The 16727-nt window shown below is 43.8% G+C and overlaps 1 protein-coding gene and 1 long non-coding RNA gene across 2 annotated transcripts in view; one reads left to right on the forward strand and one right to left on the reverse strand.

The window, feature by feature from the left end:
- Positions 1-16727, forward strand: part of ABHD2 (abhydrolase domain containing 2, acylglycerol lipase) — a 420974-nt gene that overhangs the window by 309226 nt on the left and 95021 nt on the right. The window contains exon 8 of the mRNA XM_078683196.1: positions 10845-10914. Coding sequence (XP_078539322.1) covers positions 10845-10914 — 70 coding nt within the window. The remainder of the gene's footprint in view (positions 1-10844; positions 10915-16727) is intronic.
- Positions 1-16727, reverse strand: part of LOC144824102 (uncharacterized) — a 367849-nt gene that overhangs the window by 200585 nt on the left and 150537 nt on the right. The window lies entirely within an intron of this gene.

Genomic DNA, 16727 nt, shown 5'->3' on the forward strand with positions numbered 1-16727 from the left:
ATAGCTCATGCAGTCCAAATACGGCAGGGCTACTTCCCCTAGTTCCGAAAATCCGCAACGATTTCCTGGAAAACTCAGCTTCAGTAGCCGGGGACTTCCCCTTGCTTGAATATTGATATGTTCAAGAACTCATGGGGTTTTCGAAGAACTGAGACTCTTTGATGAAGTTATTATGTCTAACTGTACGTCAAAGTCGGCACCTTCAAGGTATAAATATGCCCACACTCGCCCAAGCAAACACACGGTGGTTTGGAGCAGTTTGACTATCTACTTGCCCGACGCGCCCTGCTACAGCAAGTGCCGAAGGAAGCCGACCCTCCAGCAGACTCACTGAGAGAGACGCTGTCTTTTCTCCTGCCAAGAAATCCAGCTCCAGTGTTTCCAAGCTACCCTTGCGGGTTGCTGGGAAATCGAGTCCCGAGACTGACCTTCTCCATTCTGAACTAAAGTACGGAGCTGATTAGACCCTTAGAGAAATCTTGAGCAGATTCTTGGCAAAAGAATATTACCTTTATGCTACACCTCACTTACTTCCTCCCTCGTACTAAGCTTAGGTCAGGTACACCGGGACAGGCGTATTTTAGAAGCACCAGTTGAGTACTTTTAGCCTCTGTTATTTATGTATGTATTTATTTATGGTTTAGGAACCATACAATGCTCTTACAGTATTATTTTATTCTACTATTTATACTGTATGCATTATATTTTACAAAGAGTGTTACGATTGTAGCAGTTCATTTCTTATGCTTCGGAAAGAAGACTGTTCAATAAATCCTTTTATTGAAAACACCGGTCTTTCTACTTTCTCTGCACCTCTAGTGAAACGAAGCATGCACGATTGACTGAAATATCTATCTATTGTTTCCACGACTCTGAAGATACGTTTTATCTTGGGGGAAACAAAGTTGTCATGTTTATGCGGTTGTCCGAGACTAATCCCTTCTTGTGAATTCGCGAAAGTTTCTAGTGACCTCTGAGCTAGCTGGCACACACAATAAAGTCTAGTATATTCTATAGAGACCTAGTCGACCTCAGTCCTACGTCTAGTCTATATGATATAATTCCAATGCGCAGAGCCTATTGGGAATATGGAAACTACACTACAATGACATATCCATGTCAATAGACAGGGTGTGGCCTCAGCACACACACTAGAACCCCATTCCCCATGGCCAGAAATGGAGTCATCCCAACATAGAGCAAAGACAAATTGATGCAACATCGCCAAGTACTGTCTTGTGTACTTCACATGGCACAGAATGTTCCCACATACCAATCTATCAAAGTTGATTTGGCCACATCATTATTCTTTCAAAGAATCGTCCATCAACTTAAGAGCCATTTTACAACTCTCCTTCCAGAAGATCTCCTCCTGTGCAGGGGGATTTAAAGGCCCTGCTTAATCAGTTGATGCTGTCTCCTTTGGAGCAAATTCATAGAGCACTTCTGAAATGCATATCCTGCAAGACTGTGCGGTTTCTGTTGCTGGCTCTCACTTCAGCCAGGGGAGTTGATAAGTTGCAGTCATTCACCATACCTCTATATTACAAAGGACAACATCTTGTGCACCAACCCTGGGTTTGTGCTCAAGGTCCTCTCAGATTTTCACCTAAATCAGTGTATCATTCTTTGTTTCTTCTTCAGTCCATCCATGTCAGTGTAAAGATCTTTGCATTCGCTAGGTGTCTACAGACTCCTCAGGTTCTACAGGAACAGTACCAAAGACTTTCGTACTTCAGATTATTTGTTTTGTTTAGTTACCCAGGCAGGAGCAGTCCAGAGTCTAAGCAAGGAGTTCCTTGTTGGGTGTCAGTCTGTATTACATTTTGCCACAGTAAAGCTAAGCGATCACTCAAGGCTAAGAGAGGGCACATTAAATGAGGCAGCTACACTCTATGCTGGCATGCCTCCATGAGAGGATTGCTGCACAGCCAAATGGAACAGCAAGCATACTTTGACTATTCTGCATACCTCCGAGGGCAAAGGACCAATACTAGTACCTCCACTCACCTTTAAGTTGTTTTCCTTCCTTGTTTTCGTAGTATGACCCGCTGCCATCGTGTATATAGGTCAAAACTTTGACCGTAAAATAAATTCCATGCTTGGTGCGAATTACTATTACAGGGCAAAATAAAGAGTTGACGAATTGCCCTGTTTTGAGCATAATAGTTCACAGGCTCTTATGGATGTAATGAATGTTACACATTGCTTTGTTGTGATTTCACTTTCACGAGCACGGCTCTGATCGCTCAGTGTAGAACACCCATATATAATGTTATTTTACGATTATTTATCATAGTGTGTTTTGCTAAAGTGATGCGTTGTAAATGAATACACTATTTGTAAAGGGGGATTCTTGGACCCCTTATTAAATGATTTGTTTTTTAAAAAAATGCTACCTTCCTGGCAGAATCATTCTGGAATTACACATATCCTACTTGCACCAGGTAGTTGTGCTTGGATGTGAATACAACAGCTGTCACTTCAGTGGGTCAAACAGTTGTACGTCACCTGTTTTTATGCACACCACTGTATTCATAGTACCTGTACTGCTGGCTATTCTGACTGTCTGTGAAACAATGAAGATTTTGGATCCTACATCCACCCAGCCCGGATCTCAACAACAAGGAAAACAGAAAAAATTGGCTGGACAGGAAAAAATTCTCAAAGAAATTCTACAGCCACGTAATCAACACGTACCACGTGACCACTGGATAATTATTCCAAAATGTCACGTGGTCACGTGGTACTGGAGTTAGAGGTAAGTAACTCATTTCTGTACTAGGGGATCTCTGTGTATATTCATAATTTAGTGAATAGTCCAGCCCATGTGCGTCGACCCTGGAGCAATCAAAAATAATCTCTTAAGCTGTCTTCTTTGCAGTCCTGCATAGACACTTAAGAGAAAGACAAATAATGCAGCCTAACACTCCAAGGCTACAAAGGCCACCACTTAATCTAAACAGTGAAAAGGATAGCCAACAATGTCAGATTTGTATACATTTTTACCAAGTTTCCCTCATAGAGAAAACTCCCCTTCACCAAAACCCTTGAAATGATAGAGAGGAAGGGTTGGACAGACAAGCCCCATAGGCTGCCATTATGTGTCTGGAAAAGGGATACCGTGCCTTTAAGGAACTCTCCAGAGACCCTCGGTATCCCAGGATGCACAAACAAAGTCCTTTTACTTTCAGTTCTTTTTTCCGGCTCCTGCTTGCAGGACCCTGGAGCATTGAGCTCTCCCTTTTTGGGTATTTCTTCAATTTGTGGCACTTTTCAAGTGTTTTGAGTGTTTCACTCGACCTCTGGGGTCTTCCTCTTCCTTTTGCGGTGTTTTTTTTTGTCAGTTTTGCCCACTCTTTCTGTCTAATATGCCAGCTTTATTCGACAAGTGCCCGGAGTGTGCCAGGAAGAAGGCTAAATCTGACCCCCACAGAGTATGCATACTCTGTCTCCCTTCCTTCCATGTCCCTGAAGCCTTTGAGATTTGTCAATCTTTCTCCAGGAGGACCCTGCGTGACAGGGAGAAGATTCGTCTCCAAGTCCTGGAGCAGAGGAGACATCAGGAACCAGGTGGGTCTGGGCATGGAGGGACTCGGTCATCGTCCTCTGCCCGTGCATCGGCTTCTGGGGGCTCCCCAGTCAAGAAAAGGCCCAGAAAAGGCACCGGTCGACGTCGATGGCTTCGGCGTAGAGAGGCATGACCACTATCTGTTCCCTGTCGACCCAGGGCTCTGGGTCGAAGCGTCGTCGACGTTCGATGTCGAGGGGAAGGACGTCGAGACCTCAGACGAGGTTGACGTCGAGGACTTCACCGGCGTTGACACATCGACGTCGAGATGAGTCCATGAGGCAACGGCGCTCGCCGTCAAGGCGACACCGCCGTTCGCCGTCGACTCTGCGTCGACGTCGAGGAAAGACAAGTAGACGTCGAGGAGAAGAGAGTCGACGTCGAGGAGTTCATGGAAGTCTAGACGATCGACGTCGAGAAGCAGAAAGGCGAAGAGGTCGACGTCGAGGAAGGAAAAGTCGATGTCGAGGAGGCGTTCAAGGGCCAGGACGGTGTCCTCTGCCTCAGTAGTCAGCCTATCTTCTTCATCTACGAGTCCCCGGTCGCAGCGGCGCCGGCGCTTGGCTGAAAAGAGGTCTGCCTCCAGAGCATCCTTGTCAAGACCTGCGCAGAAGAAGAGGAGAGTGGTCAGGTCTTCGGAATCCGAATATTCCAGGACCTATTTGCCCTCTAGGCCCAGGACGCCTACGCCTCCATTGTCTCCACCATTGCCTCAGAGGAAGCCTCCTCCGCTACCTCCCTTGCCTCCTCCTCCAACTTTTCCGCCTCCTCCTCCGCCTCCATAGCTGTCTCCTACATCTCTGCCGCACCTTCCGTCACCGCCTACGAGGCCTCCACAGCCTAGGACTCCGGTTCTGCCTCCGTAGCTCCCGCTTCCTAAAAGGCCAGTGGATCGCCCGAGGCTTAGGAGGTCTAGATCACGGAGTGACCGTCGGTCTTCGACACGGTCCCGTCATCGTCACCAGAGTGATAGGTCACGGTCCCGTCATACGGACTCTTCAAGTGGCCGGAGATATTCTGCCACCTTGTCGGATTCCCCATACGTGGGTGTCACCGGTGGATGACAACGTAACATTTCAGGAGGTGCTATTGAGGGGGGCAGCAAAGTTGGGGATCACTTTGACGGTACCCACACCTTCTACATCGGTGATATTTGAAACCTTACACAAGCGGCATTTATCTCGCCCCTTGGTGCCAGGACTGGAGGAACCGGCTATGGAGCTTTTTCTGACTCCGGCCTCAGTGAAATCCGCTCCGTCCCGGCTGCAGAAAAAGTACAGGCCCCTGGATTCCGATCCGGCGTTCCTGAGATCAGACCCGGTACCGGATTCTGTTATCGTAACTGTGGCCAAGAAGCAGCATGCTACTGCCCCGTCTTCTACGGTGCCTCCGGATAAGGAAAGCCGTCAGATGGACATAGCTGGACGGAAAGTCTGAGGGACGGCGGCCACCTCCATAAAAGTGGCGAGTGCCTCGGCGCTCTTGGGTCACTACGACCGCTTCTTGTGGGAGTCCATGCAGCAATTCCTGGAGCTACTCCCGAGGGATAGGAGAGAAGACTTCCAGGAGATTTTGAATGAGGGTATGATGGTCTCCAATCAGGTCATCAGCTCTGCGGCGGACGCCTCTCTCTTGGCGGCTCATGGTTACTGCCATGGCATCGATTTACGACGACAGTCCTGGTTGCGCCTTACATCTCTCAAACCGGAGGCGCAACAGACAGTCGCTAATTTATCATTCTTTGGCTCGACTCTCTTTGGGTTACATGCGGACGAGGAGATGGCCCGCATGAAGGCAGAGGTGGAGACACTTAAAGCCGTTGCTTTGGAGAAACCAAAAGACCAGAAGAAGTCCTTCCGTCCGTTCCAGAGGCGGTATGGTTCTCAAAGACGAGGGCAGGGTTGTCAAGCTGGTCAACCACAACAGCAGCAGTTCCAGCGGCAGCCATTCCAGAAGCGCCAGAGGGGTAGAGGCGGACAGCAGTCCTCCTCGGCGAACAAGGGCCCGGCCGGGTCTAAGCCCTGAGGTGTTACTTCCCCCTCTTCCGTTACCCGCTCCGGTAGGGGGAAGCATACATAATTACTTGGCAAGAGTGGAGAAAAATTACAAGGGGGTGCTGAATATTGTTTGCAATGGATACAGTCTTCGTTTCGTCAGCCCTCCTCCAGTGATTCCACCGGTTTGCTCGCAGTTCCAGCTGCGTGAGTTCCAAGCGGAGGCCGATACCCTGTTAAGAAAAAGGGCGATGACGTTTCTTTGTCTCAAGGGGGAAAGGGTCATTACTCTCGGTTCTTCCTGGTGCGCAAGAAGGACAAGAACGAGTTCAGGCCCAATCTGGATTTGCGACAAGCAAACAAATGGATTCGCAGGGAGAAGTTTTGCATGCTGTCTCTGCACCAGATTTATCCTCCGCTGCAAAGAGGAGACTGGCTTTGCGCAATAGATCTGCAAGATGCGTACTTCCATGTGCCCATTGCACGGAAACATCGGAAGTTCCTGCGATTTCTGGTCGGCACAAATCACTATCAGTACACCGTACTGCCGTTTGAACTGAAGTCTGCGCCCAGGACCTTTTCAAAGTGCATGGTAGTGGTGGCGGCTCACTTGAGAAAAAACAAGGTGTTTGACTACCCGTACCTGGACGACTGGTTGATCAAAACCTCCACCTTCCAGGAAGCGCAATTGCACTTCAACAGGACGGCCGTTCTGTTGAGCCAGCTGGGGTTGCACATAAACTTGTCAAAGTCTGTTCCGACTCCTGTACAGTGCCTACAGTACTTGGGAGCCTCCATCGATACTCTTTTAGCAAGCGTGTCTCCTTCGGAGGAGCGACGCTTATTGATCCTTCGGAAGGCTCAGGCTCTCATGGCTGTTCCATCTACGACAGTGAGGACGGTGTCTTCTCTACTGGGGTCGATGGCCTCTTGCATCTTCCTCACGCCGCACGTGCGCCTCCACATGAGGCCGTTGCAGGAATGTCTGGATGATCAGTGGGACCAGAAGCAGGGGAGCTGGGACGACCGGATCTGGCTGACCCTCCACGTTCAACAGTCCCTGAGATGATGGTGCTCCGCAGAGAATCTCCTCAAGGGGGTTCCATTCCACAAGGACATTCCTATTCAGACTATCGTCACGGATGCTTCTCTCCACGGTTGGGGAGCGCATTCAGACCATCTACAGATCCAGGGAACGTTGTCCCCGGCGGAATCCACGTATCACATCAATTTCCTGGAACTCCGAGCTGTGCATTTGGCACTGAAGGCCTTTCAGCCGTCCTTCCAGACCACCTCCTTGCTTGTACAGACGGACAATACAACCACAATGTATTACCTCAACAGGCAGGGGAGCTCAGGCGATCTGGCACTGGCTGCTAGCCAGAGGACTGACGATAACGGCTACCCATCTACCAGGTGTGCAGAATGCTCAGGCGGACGCACTCAGCAGGCTGGTGCAAGAAAACCACGAGTGGGTTCTAAACGACGAAGTGCTAGGAAACCTCTTCGACAGGTGGGGCACTCCGGACGTAGATCTGTTCGCCACTGCCGAAAACAGAAAATGCCGAGACTTCCCCTCCAGGTATTACCAACCGGGGACTCTGGGGAACGCGCTATGGATCAGCTGGTCGAACAGTTTTTTGTACGCTTTTCCACCCATTCCCCTGATTCCGGCGGTGCTCATCAAGCTGTCTCAGTCCAGAGCACGGATGATCCTAATTGCTCCGGAGTGGCCCCGACAGTGGTGGTTCACGGACCTGCTTCACCGGTCTCCTACCCCACATGCGGCTGCCGTGTCGGGGAAGTTCGGGGGGCAGATGGTGCACCCCAACCTCTCATCGTTGAGTTTGGCGGCATGGCTCCTGAGAGAGTGCAATATGGACACCTGAATCTTCTTGACGATTGCATGAATATACTTAAGGAGGCTAAGAGACCTTCCACTAGGACTTCCTATGCCTGCAAGTGGAAGAGGTTCTGCATCTGGTGCACTTCCAAGAACTATGATCCGACGACCTGCAAGGAAGATGTCATTCTTCCATACCTTTTGCATTTGGCCCAGTCTGGCCTTAATTTTCTTTCTATTAAGGTTCACCTCGCAGAATTAACTGCGAGCTGAAATGCCCTTCACAGACATCCTTCTTCCAGATCCCTGTGATTAAAGATTTTTTGGAAGGATTGAAGAAAGTGTTTCCTCCTGTTCGGCGTCCTTCGCCATCATGGGAGCTGAATATGTGGTGCTGTCCAGGTTGATGAAGGAGCCTTTTGAATCTATCCATGAGGCTTCTCTGCAGCACTTGTCATGGAAGGCGGCCTTCCTTGTGGCCATTACATCGGCCCGCAGGATGAGTGAAATTCAGGCATTGTGTTGCCAAGAACCTTATACTGTATTTCATGCTACTAAGGTTGTGATGCGTACTCACCCTAAGTTCCTTCCTAAGGTGATTTCTGATTTCCATGTCAATCAACTTTACCTACGTTTTTCCAGAATCCTTCCACTCCAGCGGAAAGGTCTCTGCATTCCCTGGATGTCAGAAGGGTGTTGAAATTCTACTTGGATAAGACTAAGGACATTCGTAGGTCAGACCAATTGTTTGTCAATTATGGGTCGGTCAGGACTGGTCTTGCCACCTCAAAACAGTCCATCTCGAGGTGGATTGTGTCCTGTATCCAGTTATGTTATCAGAAAGCTAACAAGACCTTAGGGGGTAAGCCTAAGGCTCATTCTACCAGGGGCAAAGCAGCGACAACAGCTTTGCTTCGTAATGTTCCCATTGCAGAGATCTGCAGGTCTGCCACTTGGAAGTCGGTTCATACCTTTGCTAAGCATTACTGTCTGGACTCTGATGCCAGAGCAGATGCTCAGGTTGAGCAGGCTTCATTGAGAAATCTGTTTGCACAATAGAGGTGTTGTCTGTTTTTTCTCCACCGCCAGGTTGTTTTTTTGGATGGGCTTGCCATTCTATTCACTAGATTATGACTATACACAGAGATCCCCTACTACAGAAGGAGTAGTTTCTTACCTGTAACTCCAGTTCTGTAGTAGGGCTATCTTGTTATAGTCATAAGCTCCCGCCCTCCACCGCGGTGGAAAAATGGTACTGTAATGTATGCTACAGGCCTTGCTTTATACACCTTCAAAAAGAACTGAAAGTAAAAGGACTTTGGCTGTGCATCCTGGGATACCGAGGGTCTCTGGAGAGTCCCTTTAAGGCACGGTATCCCTTTTCCAGACACATAATGGCATCCTATGGGGCTTGTCTGTCCAACCCTTCCTCTCTATCATTTCAAGGATTTTGGTGAAGGAGTTTTCTCTGAGGGAAACTTGGTAAAAATGTGTAAGAATCTGACATTGTTGGCTATCCTTTTAACTGTTTAGATGAAGTGGTAGCCTTGGAAGTGTTAGGCTGCATTATTTGTCTTGATTTTCTCTTAAGTGTCTATGCAGGACAGCAAAGAAGACCGCTTAAGAGATTATTTTTGATTGCTCCGGTGTCCACGCACATGGGCGGGACTATTCACTAGATTATGACTATAACAGAGATACCCCTACTACAGAACTGGAGTTACAGGTAAGAAACTGCTCCTTCTTATACCCATTTATACTTAATTGAGACATGCCTTTCCATCTTCCAGCAGAGGTTTACAACGTATGGCTCTGCATCAATCAGTTCACTTTGGCTGTTGACAATCTGTCTTTAGGCATCTCCAGTGGTATACTCAGACAGTTCATCTTTTAAAGGGCTCTCCTATTTTTTGGTACATGTTACTGGCCAGGTAAATGGTAAATATGAAAGCTATTCTTTTCCTTCGTTCAACCAAACATTGCTCCATTTCCTCTGAGTAAATGTTCAACCTTGCATGGCACACTGAGGCCCCTCAAAGTGTTAAAGCGGTTGTTTTGCTTAATATATTTTTCAATCTATAAGTAATTGCCAACCAGTTGTGAAGGAGGCAGGGCAACAGTTGTAAGAACCACAATCACTCTAAAGCTAATTCCCCAGTCAATAACTATTTTTTTTTTTTTTTTTAAATCTTTATTTCGGCAAAAGTAGCCATAAAAGACACATAAATATACATACACGAATTAAAAGAGTTTAAATTCCAATTAACAATTCATAAAAAACATGCATAAGCATTTTTTCATTAAAAAAGGGTCAACAAAAATATATCATTTAGCATGATTGAATTTAGCAGCAGAAATGCACACTGAGTGTACCTCTTTGGACAATGTATCATAATTGCTCAGAGCATTTGACCCAATTTTTTTCGAATAAAAAAAACTGAAGTTAAAAACCTGCTAATACTGAACACAATAAACTGGTCAGAATTTGTTTTAACAATCCTATATGCAGTATGACAACTTCTAGTTCCTAGGAGAGCACACATGGGTTTTAGCCATTTTTTCCGTGCTTTTGTGTAAACGTTACATACAAAAAGCATGTGAATTTCATTCTCCAGACAGGAAACAGAGCACATAGGACATATTCTGCTGTTGCCAGTTATACATTCAGCATTTTTCTTTGCCCATCGCTCAAGGTTAGAAGATAACATAAGAATCCCGTATCTAAATTTCAGGTAAAGGGTCTTAGCCACAGAAGGCTCAATTTCATCCAGAAATGTTTCAAAACTAGGTTCAGTTTTAAACAATAAAAATTCATTGATTAAAGTACCAGTTCTACTCTCATATACAACCTTGTTATTCATATAGGACCAAAAAACTCTCTTCACCATGGTTTTTGCATATGGTGGCAGGTTCTCCGGGTGTTCCCAAAAGGAATGCAACCCCAGCAGTCTAAACCATTTTTTTACGTGCCCATACCATGGGATGGAATTAAAAGTGTCGAGGTTTAGTACCTCTTTGAGACAATTCCTATAATCCAACAATTCTGGGGTGGACCAAACTCTAATCCAGAACATCAAGGGTCTTAGAATTGTACTATTTGACATACCAAATTCCTCAATCTGAGGATGAGTTTATAATGAACATTTTTAAGATAATGTAAATATTTGATTTAACCCCTTCCGTGCGGCCGCGATTCCCCCCGTGTGCTGCCGCCAAACGAACAGGGCGGGGCCGTGACGAACCCCAGCCGTCATCAGCACACGAGCACCATGGAGCGTTACGGGTGGGGTTCGTCACCAGCATGGAAGGGGTTAACCAGTGTGTTATTAGCATGAGTTAAGTGATAACCGCATTAACATTGGTATATGTAATTAGAACAAAGTAAATTATAAATATGTTCAAATGTTAACTTGATGTAATTGTCTTTTCTTAACAGGAAGTTTCATGGATACGAAACATTGAAAGAGTACTATGAAGCGGAAAGTTGTCTTCATTACTTGAATAATGTGAGTTCTCCTTGAATGTATTGGTGAATCTCGTACAGGAACAGTACCCCACTGCTTTGAATATCTGGCATTTCTCAGATTTATATTGCATGACCATTAAGTGGTACGCCTTAAGCTGATTTGCCTTTCATTGGTTATAGCGGGATTTGGAGAAGGTAGCAAGATTACTTGGAATCTATTTCTTTACTCGTCTTTTAGTACATCGAAAGATGATATAACATAAAGCGTTAATCATGTTCTGAAGTGGCTAAAGGTATAAAATCTAAAACTATATTTGGCTCCCAGGTGCAACAACGCTGCACTGGTATTACATGTCAGTCAAAGATTAGTTGAGTTGGTGCCTTGCTTAAGTTATTTGGTGAACTGATGCGGGGGCTTGGTACAAGACACCACTGCAAATCATCTGTGTCTGCACACCAAATTGCGCCTTACACACGCCAAGGCAACAGGCCTCCCGAGGTTTTCTCAAAACAAATTATTTTAAGTAAATGTGTATTGATACAGGCTTCGGCATTCTAACTCTATATGAATCAAGCAAATTCCAGCTCAATTTTCTTCAAATATGTTTTTACTGTGTTTTTTTAAAATCCATGCTTAATACATTTCGGGCTTCTTCAAGAACATTAGTATAAAGACCCTGTAAGGTAAAGAAAAATTATATTTAAACAATCTGGTATTCAAACCTAAATTAAAATTAATTTCTGGTTGCAGAAAATAACGTTGTTTTTTTGTTGTTGCAAAAGCTAAGAATGTCGAGTTTTTTTTTTTTACCATAAATGAGTACTTTAGACACTTAATGGTGTCTAGCAAGACATTCATCAGACCTTCTAAAGGTCTTAGGTCGGTTTCTTAGATAAGTGCATTGAAACCAGATTGCATAGTGTCTGTTTCTTCTAGTTAGTATTTCCTTAATTTGCCCGGTGTGTTACTGCTTCGTAATGTTGTGCTTTTGTGGCTATTATGTACTCCAGCATGTAAAGTTTCAAAAGATGGTAACAATTTTTTATTATCAACTCGTTGGCTTTGGATGCTGCTCTCTTTTTGGAAAACGGCATATGCTCTGTGTCAACTTCAGAATGCTTGTTGCCCATAGTCCTATATAATAGTGTCTCTCAACGTTAATGAGGCATTTTTAAAGACCGAATTCTATTTGCATGCTTAGATTATCATATAAATTTTCTGTTGTCGGATATGTCATCTCTTTATACATCAATTCTGCGCAATAAAGGATTATACGCTGTTGGATCTTTGTGTAGATTCCAGGGAGAATGTATCTTGAACAACAGTAATTGAATGACGATTTTACAACTTTTAAGAATCATTTGAAGGTGTTTTCCTAATTTGGCAAGTTAACAGGTTCTTGTGGAGATCTGAATGGCAAACATCCCATAATTAAGTTCGCATGTTGCAATATAAACAAAAATACATAACATTCCTAGAAGTAGTAATCATGATTACAAAGAGAACTTGGTATACCAGGCTATGAAAATGGATCGCAGTAGTCTGCTACAACCAAAGAGTTTTCATCCGATGGTACTCGAAGCACACCTACCTAACTATCAGTTGTTGACCATCAAAATAATATCAGCCCTGCACAATACCAAATACAAGTGAACAAACTGTTAAAACATTCAAAATAAGAGGACATTCACATGAAACCTCAATCGAAATCCATTCAAGATTCAAGGCATAAAACAGAGAAACATTATTTAAACAAGCACTGAAATGCCAGTAGGTCAGGCTTTAATGTGCTACTGCTTCCACCCACTAAGGCACATCACTCACCCTGCTCTCAAATTGATAGATTGATTTTGATTTTATGGAGGTTTCCCATACCCAGCTGGGTGTCTGACACGGATAATACGAAGTGCAGTAGTGACCAAAATATAACACATACAAATATGTAGAGGAACTATTTTTATGTAGTATCTTTTTTGTATCACTTCTGAGCACACTGGCATGTCGCTCACACGAGATACACACACACCATCCAGTTGCTGTTCACCCCCACACTCTCACAAACACATTTCTTACCCAGCCCTCCCATATAACTTACCCACTCTCACACAGGCACAACTGTCACCTTGTATTTATGCAAACTCAAACGTGCCAGACTCTGCCCCACACTTGCACATGTACACTGCTAGCCCTGTATTCACACACTGCTCACTCAGCACTCACACACAGCTCACTCAGCACTTATACAGGCACGCCTCTTACCTTGTAATCATACAAACCTAAACCGGCTCTCAAACTGGCACACGGCTCAGACCGCACTCTCTTCCACCACACATACACACCATGTTTTCTTAAAGGCACAACTTTATATTTGCACTCATATAGACTGTAACCCGTGATCAGAGAGTGACACTTCATCTAGCACTTACACAGCTCCTCTGCACTCACTCAGGCACACCACTCCACTCACCCTCTACTCACTCTTCGCTCACCCTGCACTCGTATACCATTCATCCTTTATGCAGGTTACAGGCACCAGTCTAATCCTGCACTTACACGTATGTCACACTCACCTTGCACTCCTATAGATCCACCTCTACATTTAGACATGCACACCATTCACTCATGTGCACACCTCTCACCCTACACTTAAACATGAAATTGACTACCCTCCAGTCCCATGGGTACAACACTCACCCAGCACTCAATTCAATTTGTTTTATTTGTTTGATTAATTAAAATCTTACAAAACAGCTAAGACTTATACAAATATAAAATGCTAAAACAATACATATAATCAAATACTACTCATAAAACAATAAAATATTCTATGCTTTAAAATTATTAAATTGGTAGAATCATCTTGACACTGATTATAGTCCATTAAAACACAGGCTTACAACTTTATTTTAACCAATATGAGAAATTTCACAAAAGCTGAATTAATTAGGTCTTCTGGATCTAACGTTGCCATTAGTGCCTGCCTACAAGTCCTTACACCTCGTTCATTAAACAGTTTCTTCAGTATACTTTTTCTTTCCGCTTCCAGGTTTGGGCATAGGCACATTAAGTGTAAGATGTTTTCTTGACCAGGTTTACATAGCCTACACAGACAGATACCTTCAGTTCTTTTCCATGGTGCCAAATGGCATAAGCCTGGAAAGATACCAAACCTAGCATTCATAAAAATGTGTTTTTTTTTTCGACCAAGATGTTTCCAGATAGGTTTGTATCTTCTTTTTCTTAAAACCATTTACGATTGGCCACGCATGCTGTCTTTTAACGAAGTTATCTTTGTCCTTTATCAAGGAAAGATGGTCAGTAATTTTATTTACTGTCTTTTTGAAACTATTCTGCATAACCGTGGTGTTCCAGATAGGAGCTATACCATAGTCATCAATTGCTAGATTTAAATAGGAGGCGGTAGTTAAGGAGCAGTTATTATTTCTTGCCACAGTAGGACGAGACATTTCATTGTCATGATCGTTTTTTATTCTTTTCCACACTTTCATTATATTTCCTTTTCTTGCACAAGATTGGTCGTTTAACCCAAATTCCAATCTCACTTGGGCTTGTGAGGCATTCTTTGGGAGAGAAAATAAGTCTATAGGTTTTTGCAACCGAGGTGTTGATAATCTCTGCATCTTTCCCGTTGAGCACCTCACTGCCATATGACCGAGTAGGTAATAATTTTGCTACAATTGATTTTAATAAGGGACGGTAAGACAAATCTCCAATGGATTTCTGGATTGATCTAAATGCAGCGATAAGGGAGATCGCTTTCCTTGTAATATCACGTTTGTGAGTCATGAATTTGCCATTATCACTGTAAGTTTCTCCCAAGTACTTATAGTCATTTACTTGTTCCAGTTTTTTTCCTTGTAAAAACCATGTATGTGCGTGCTTTAGTCTTATGTTTTTTGTGATTACCATCACTTTGGTCTTGGCATCGTTTATATGCATACCATTTTCCTCAGAGTACTTAGAGATACCGCCAATCAATCGTTGCATCCCCACCTTTGTATAACTCATAAGTATAACATCATCCGCATATAGTAAGCATGATATCTGAGTTTGAGCCAACCTTGGTGGGTGAGCGTTAATGGCATTTAGTGTGGAAGTAAGATCAGCTAGAAATAAGTTTAAAAAGTAAGGGAGCCGACACACAACCCTGTTTGAGCCCACTTGATGTTGGAATTATTTTGGTTAATGTTGAGCCATTACCCGTTACCCTAACCCAAGTTTCAGAGTGCAAGAGCTTAATCATCTTTAACAGCTTTACTGGAATTCCTTGTTTTGCAAGCTTGACCTATAGAGGCTCTTGATCGACACAGTCAAAGGCAGATTTAAAATCTACGAAACACAAATATAAAGGTAATTTAGCTAGTATTGCTTTTTCTATTAGTATTGCTAAGATTAAAAGATTTGTTGTCGTACCAAGGCCTTTGACAAAGCCTGTTTGATTTGGGGTTATTACCTGCTCTTCTTTTGCCCAGTCTGTTAAGTTCATCAGGAGAATACCGGCGAACAGCTTTGCATCTGTATCCTCTAAAGTGATTAAACGGTAATTTTCTGGCTGTTGCCAGTTGCCTTTCCTAAATATCGGTATTATAAGCGATCCTTTCCATGAGTTCGGGATTTCTCCTCTCTCAACCACATCATTAAAAACATATGTAAGGTGAACTGACCAAAATTGGGCGCTTCTTTAAAAAGTGCAAAAGGAATGCCATTCGGACCAGCGGCACCATCCTTATGTTTTTTTATCAAGCTTTCCACTTGACTGTTTGTTATAATAATCTCGCTAGCTCCTTTTTTACAGATCTTTGTTACAGAACTGTCGACATTGGGTTGTATCAGAGTCAGTTGGTTTGGGTTAAGATGAGTTTTAAGAAACGTCACCCATTTTTCTTCAGATAGACTTGTTCCAATTCCAAGATTCTTTGGTCTAGATAAGCCATTAATTATTCTCCAGAACTCCCTTGAATTTGCCAATGTGCTTGCATGAAATATTTTTGTCCATAGGTCTTGCCTGGCTTTATTCTTTTCATTCCATATCACTTTCTTTAATTTACGGTTGATATTATTCAGTGAAGCTGCTGTATCTTTGTTAAGCGGAGACCTCATTAGGTGTCTCCTCAGCCTGTTTTGTAGGCATCTGAGTTTCCTTATAGCATATGGAAGGAAGATGTAGTTTACTGCGCCTTCCCCTTTTTCGCTATATGGACCTTTCCTTCCATTGGCACTTGTTGTTATAGACTACTTTGTGTGTAAAATTTTCCCATCGTTCAATGGGATTTATACTTTTTTCGACCATAGATTCTGTCACAAGTTTTTTTGCCCTTGCCATGATCTCATCCTTATTTTCGGGTTTCCATATAAGTTTTGAGTAATTAATAGTACAAATCTCTCCAGGGGTTGTCTGGAAGGTCTCAGATTTTGGACACAATATATTTGTCGATGATTTGCTGGCTGTGGTCACTTTCCGTCACTTTATTCAAGGAGTAAGATATCACCTTGTGGAATATAGTTAGAGACGTCAAGGTGTAATCAATTCGTGAAGAACAATTTCTTGAGTGAAATTAACAAGCCGGTGGAGAGTTAGTTGAAAATATGCTGTTCAATATTCAAAGACCTAACGCTTCCATGTCGTTCACCAGTTTTATCCCAATTTTATTTTGTTGACTAAGGTTTTTTAGTTCCACTATTGGGTCAGGGATTGCCCATTGTTGATTTTGTGATTGGACAAATTCACTCCGTACCAAGGGCATTAACAAATTGGTGTTGAAGTCCCTTGTAACAATATAATCGGCCAATGGCTTATCCAATATTTGCTCAAGTAATAGGTTATTTAAGGC

This window comes from Lissotriton helveticus, chromosome 3_1 (assembly GCF_964261635.1).
Source record: "Lissotriton helveticus chromosome 3_1, aLisHel1.1, whole genome shotgun sequence".
In the NCBI taxonomy this organism is placed as follows: domain Eukaryota; kingdom Metazoa; phylum Chordata; class Amphibia; order Caudata; family Salamandridae; genus Lissotriton; species Lissotriton helveticus.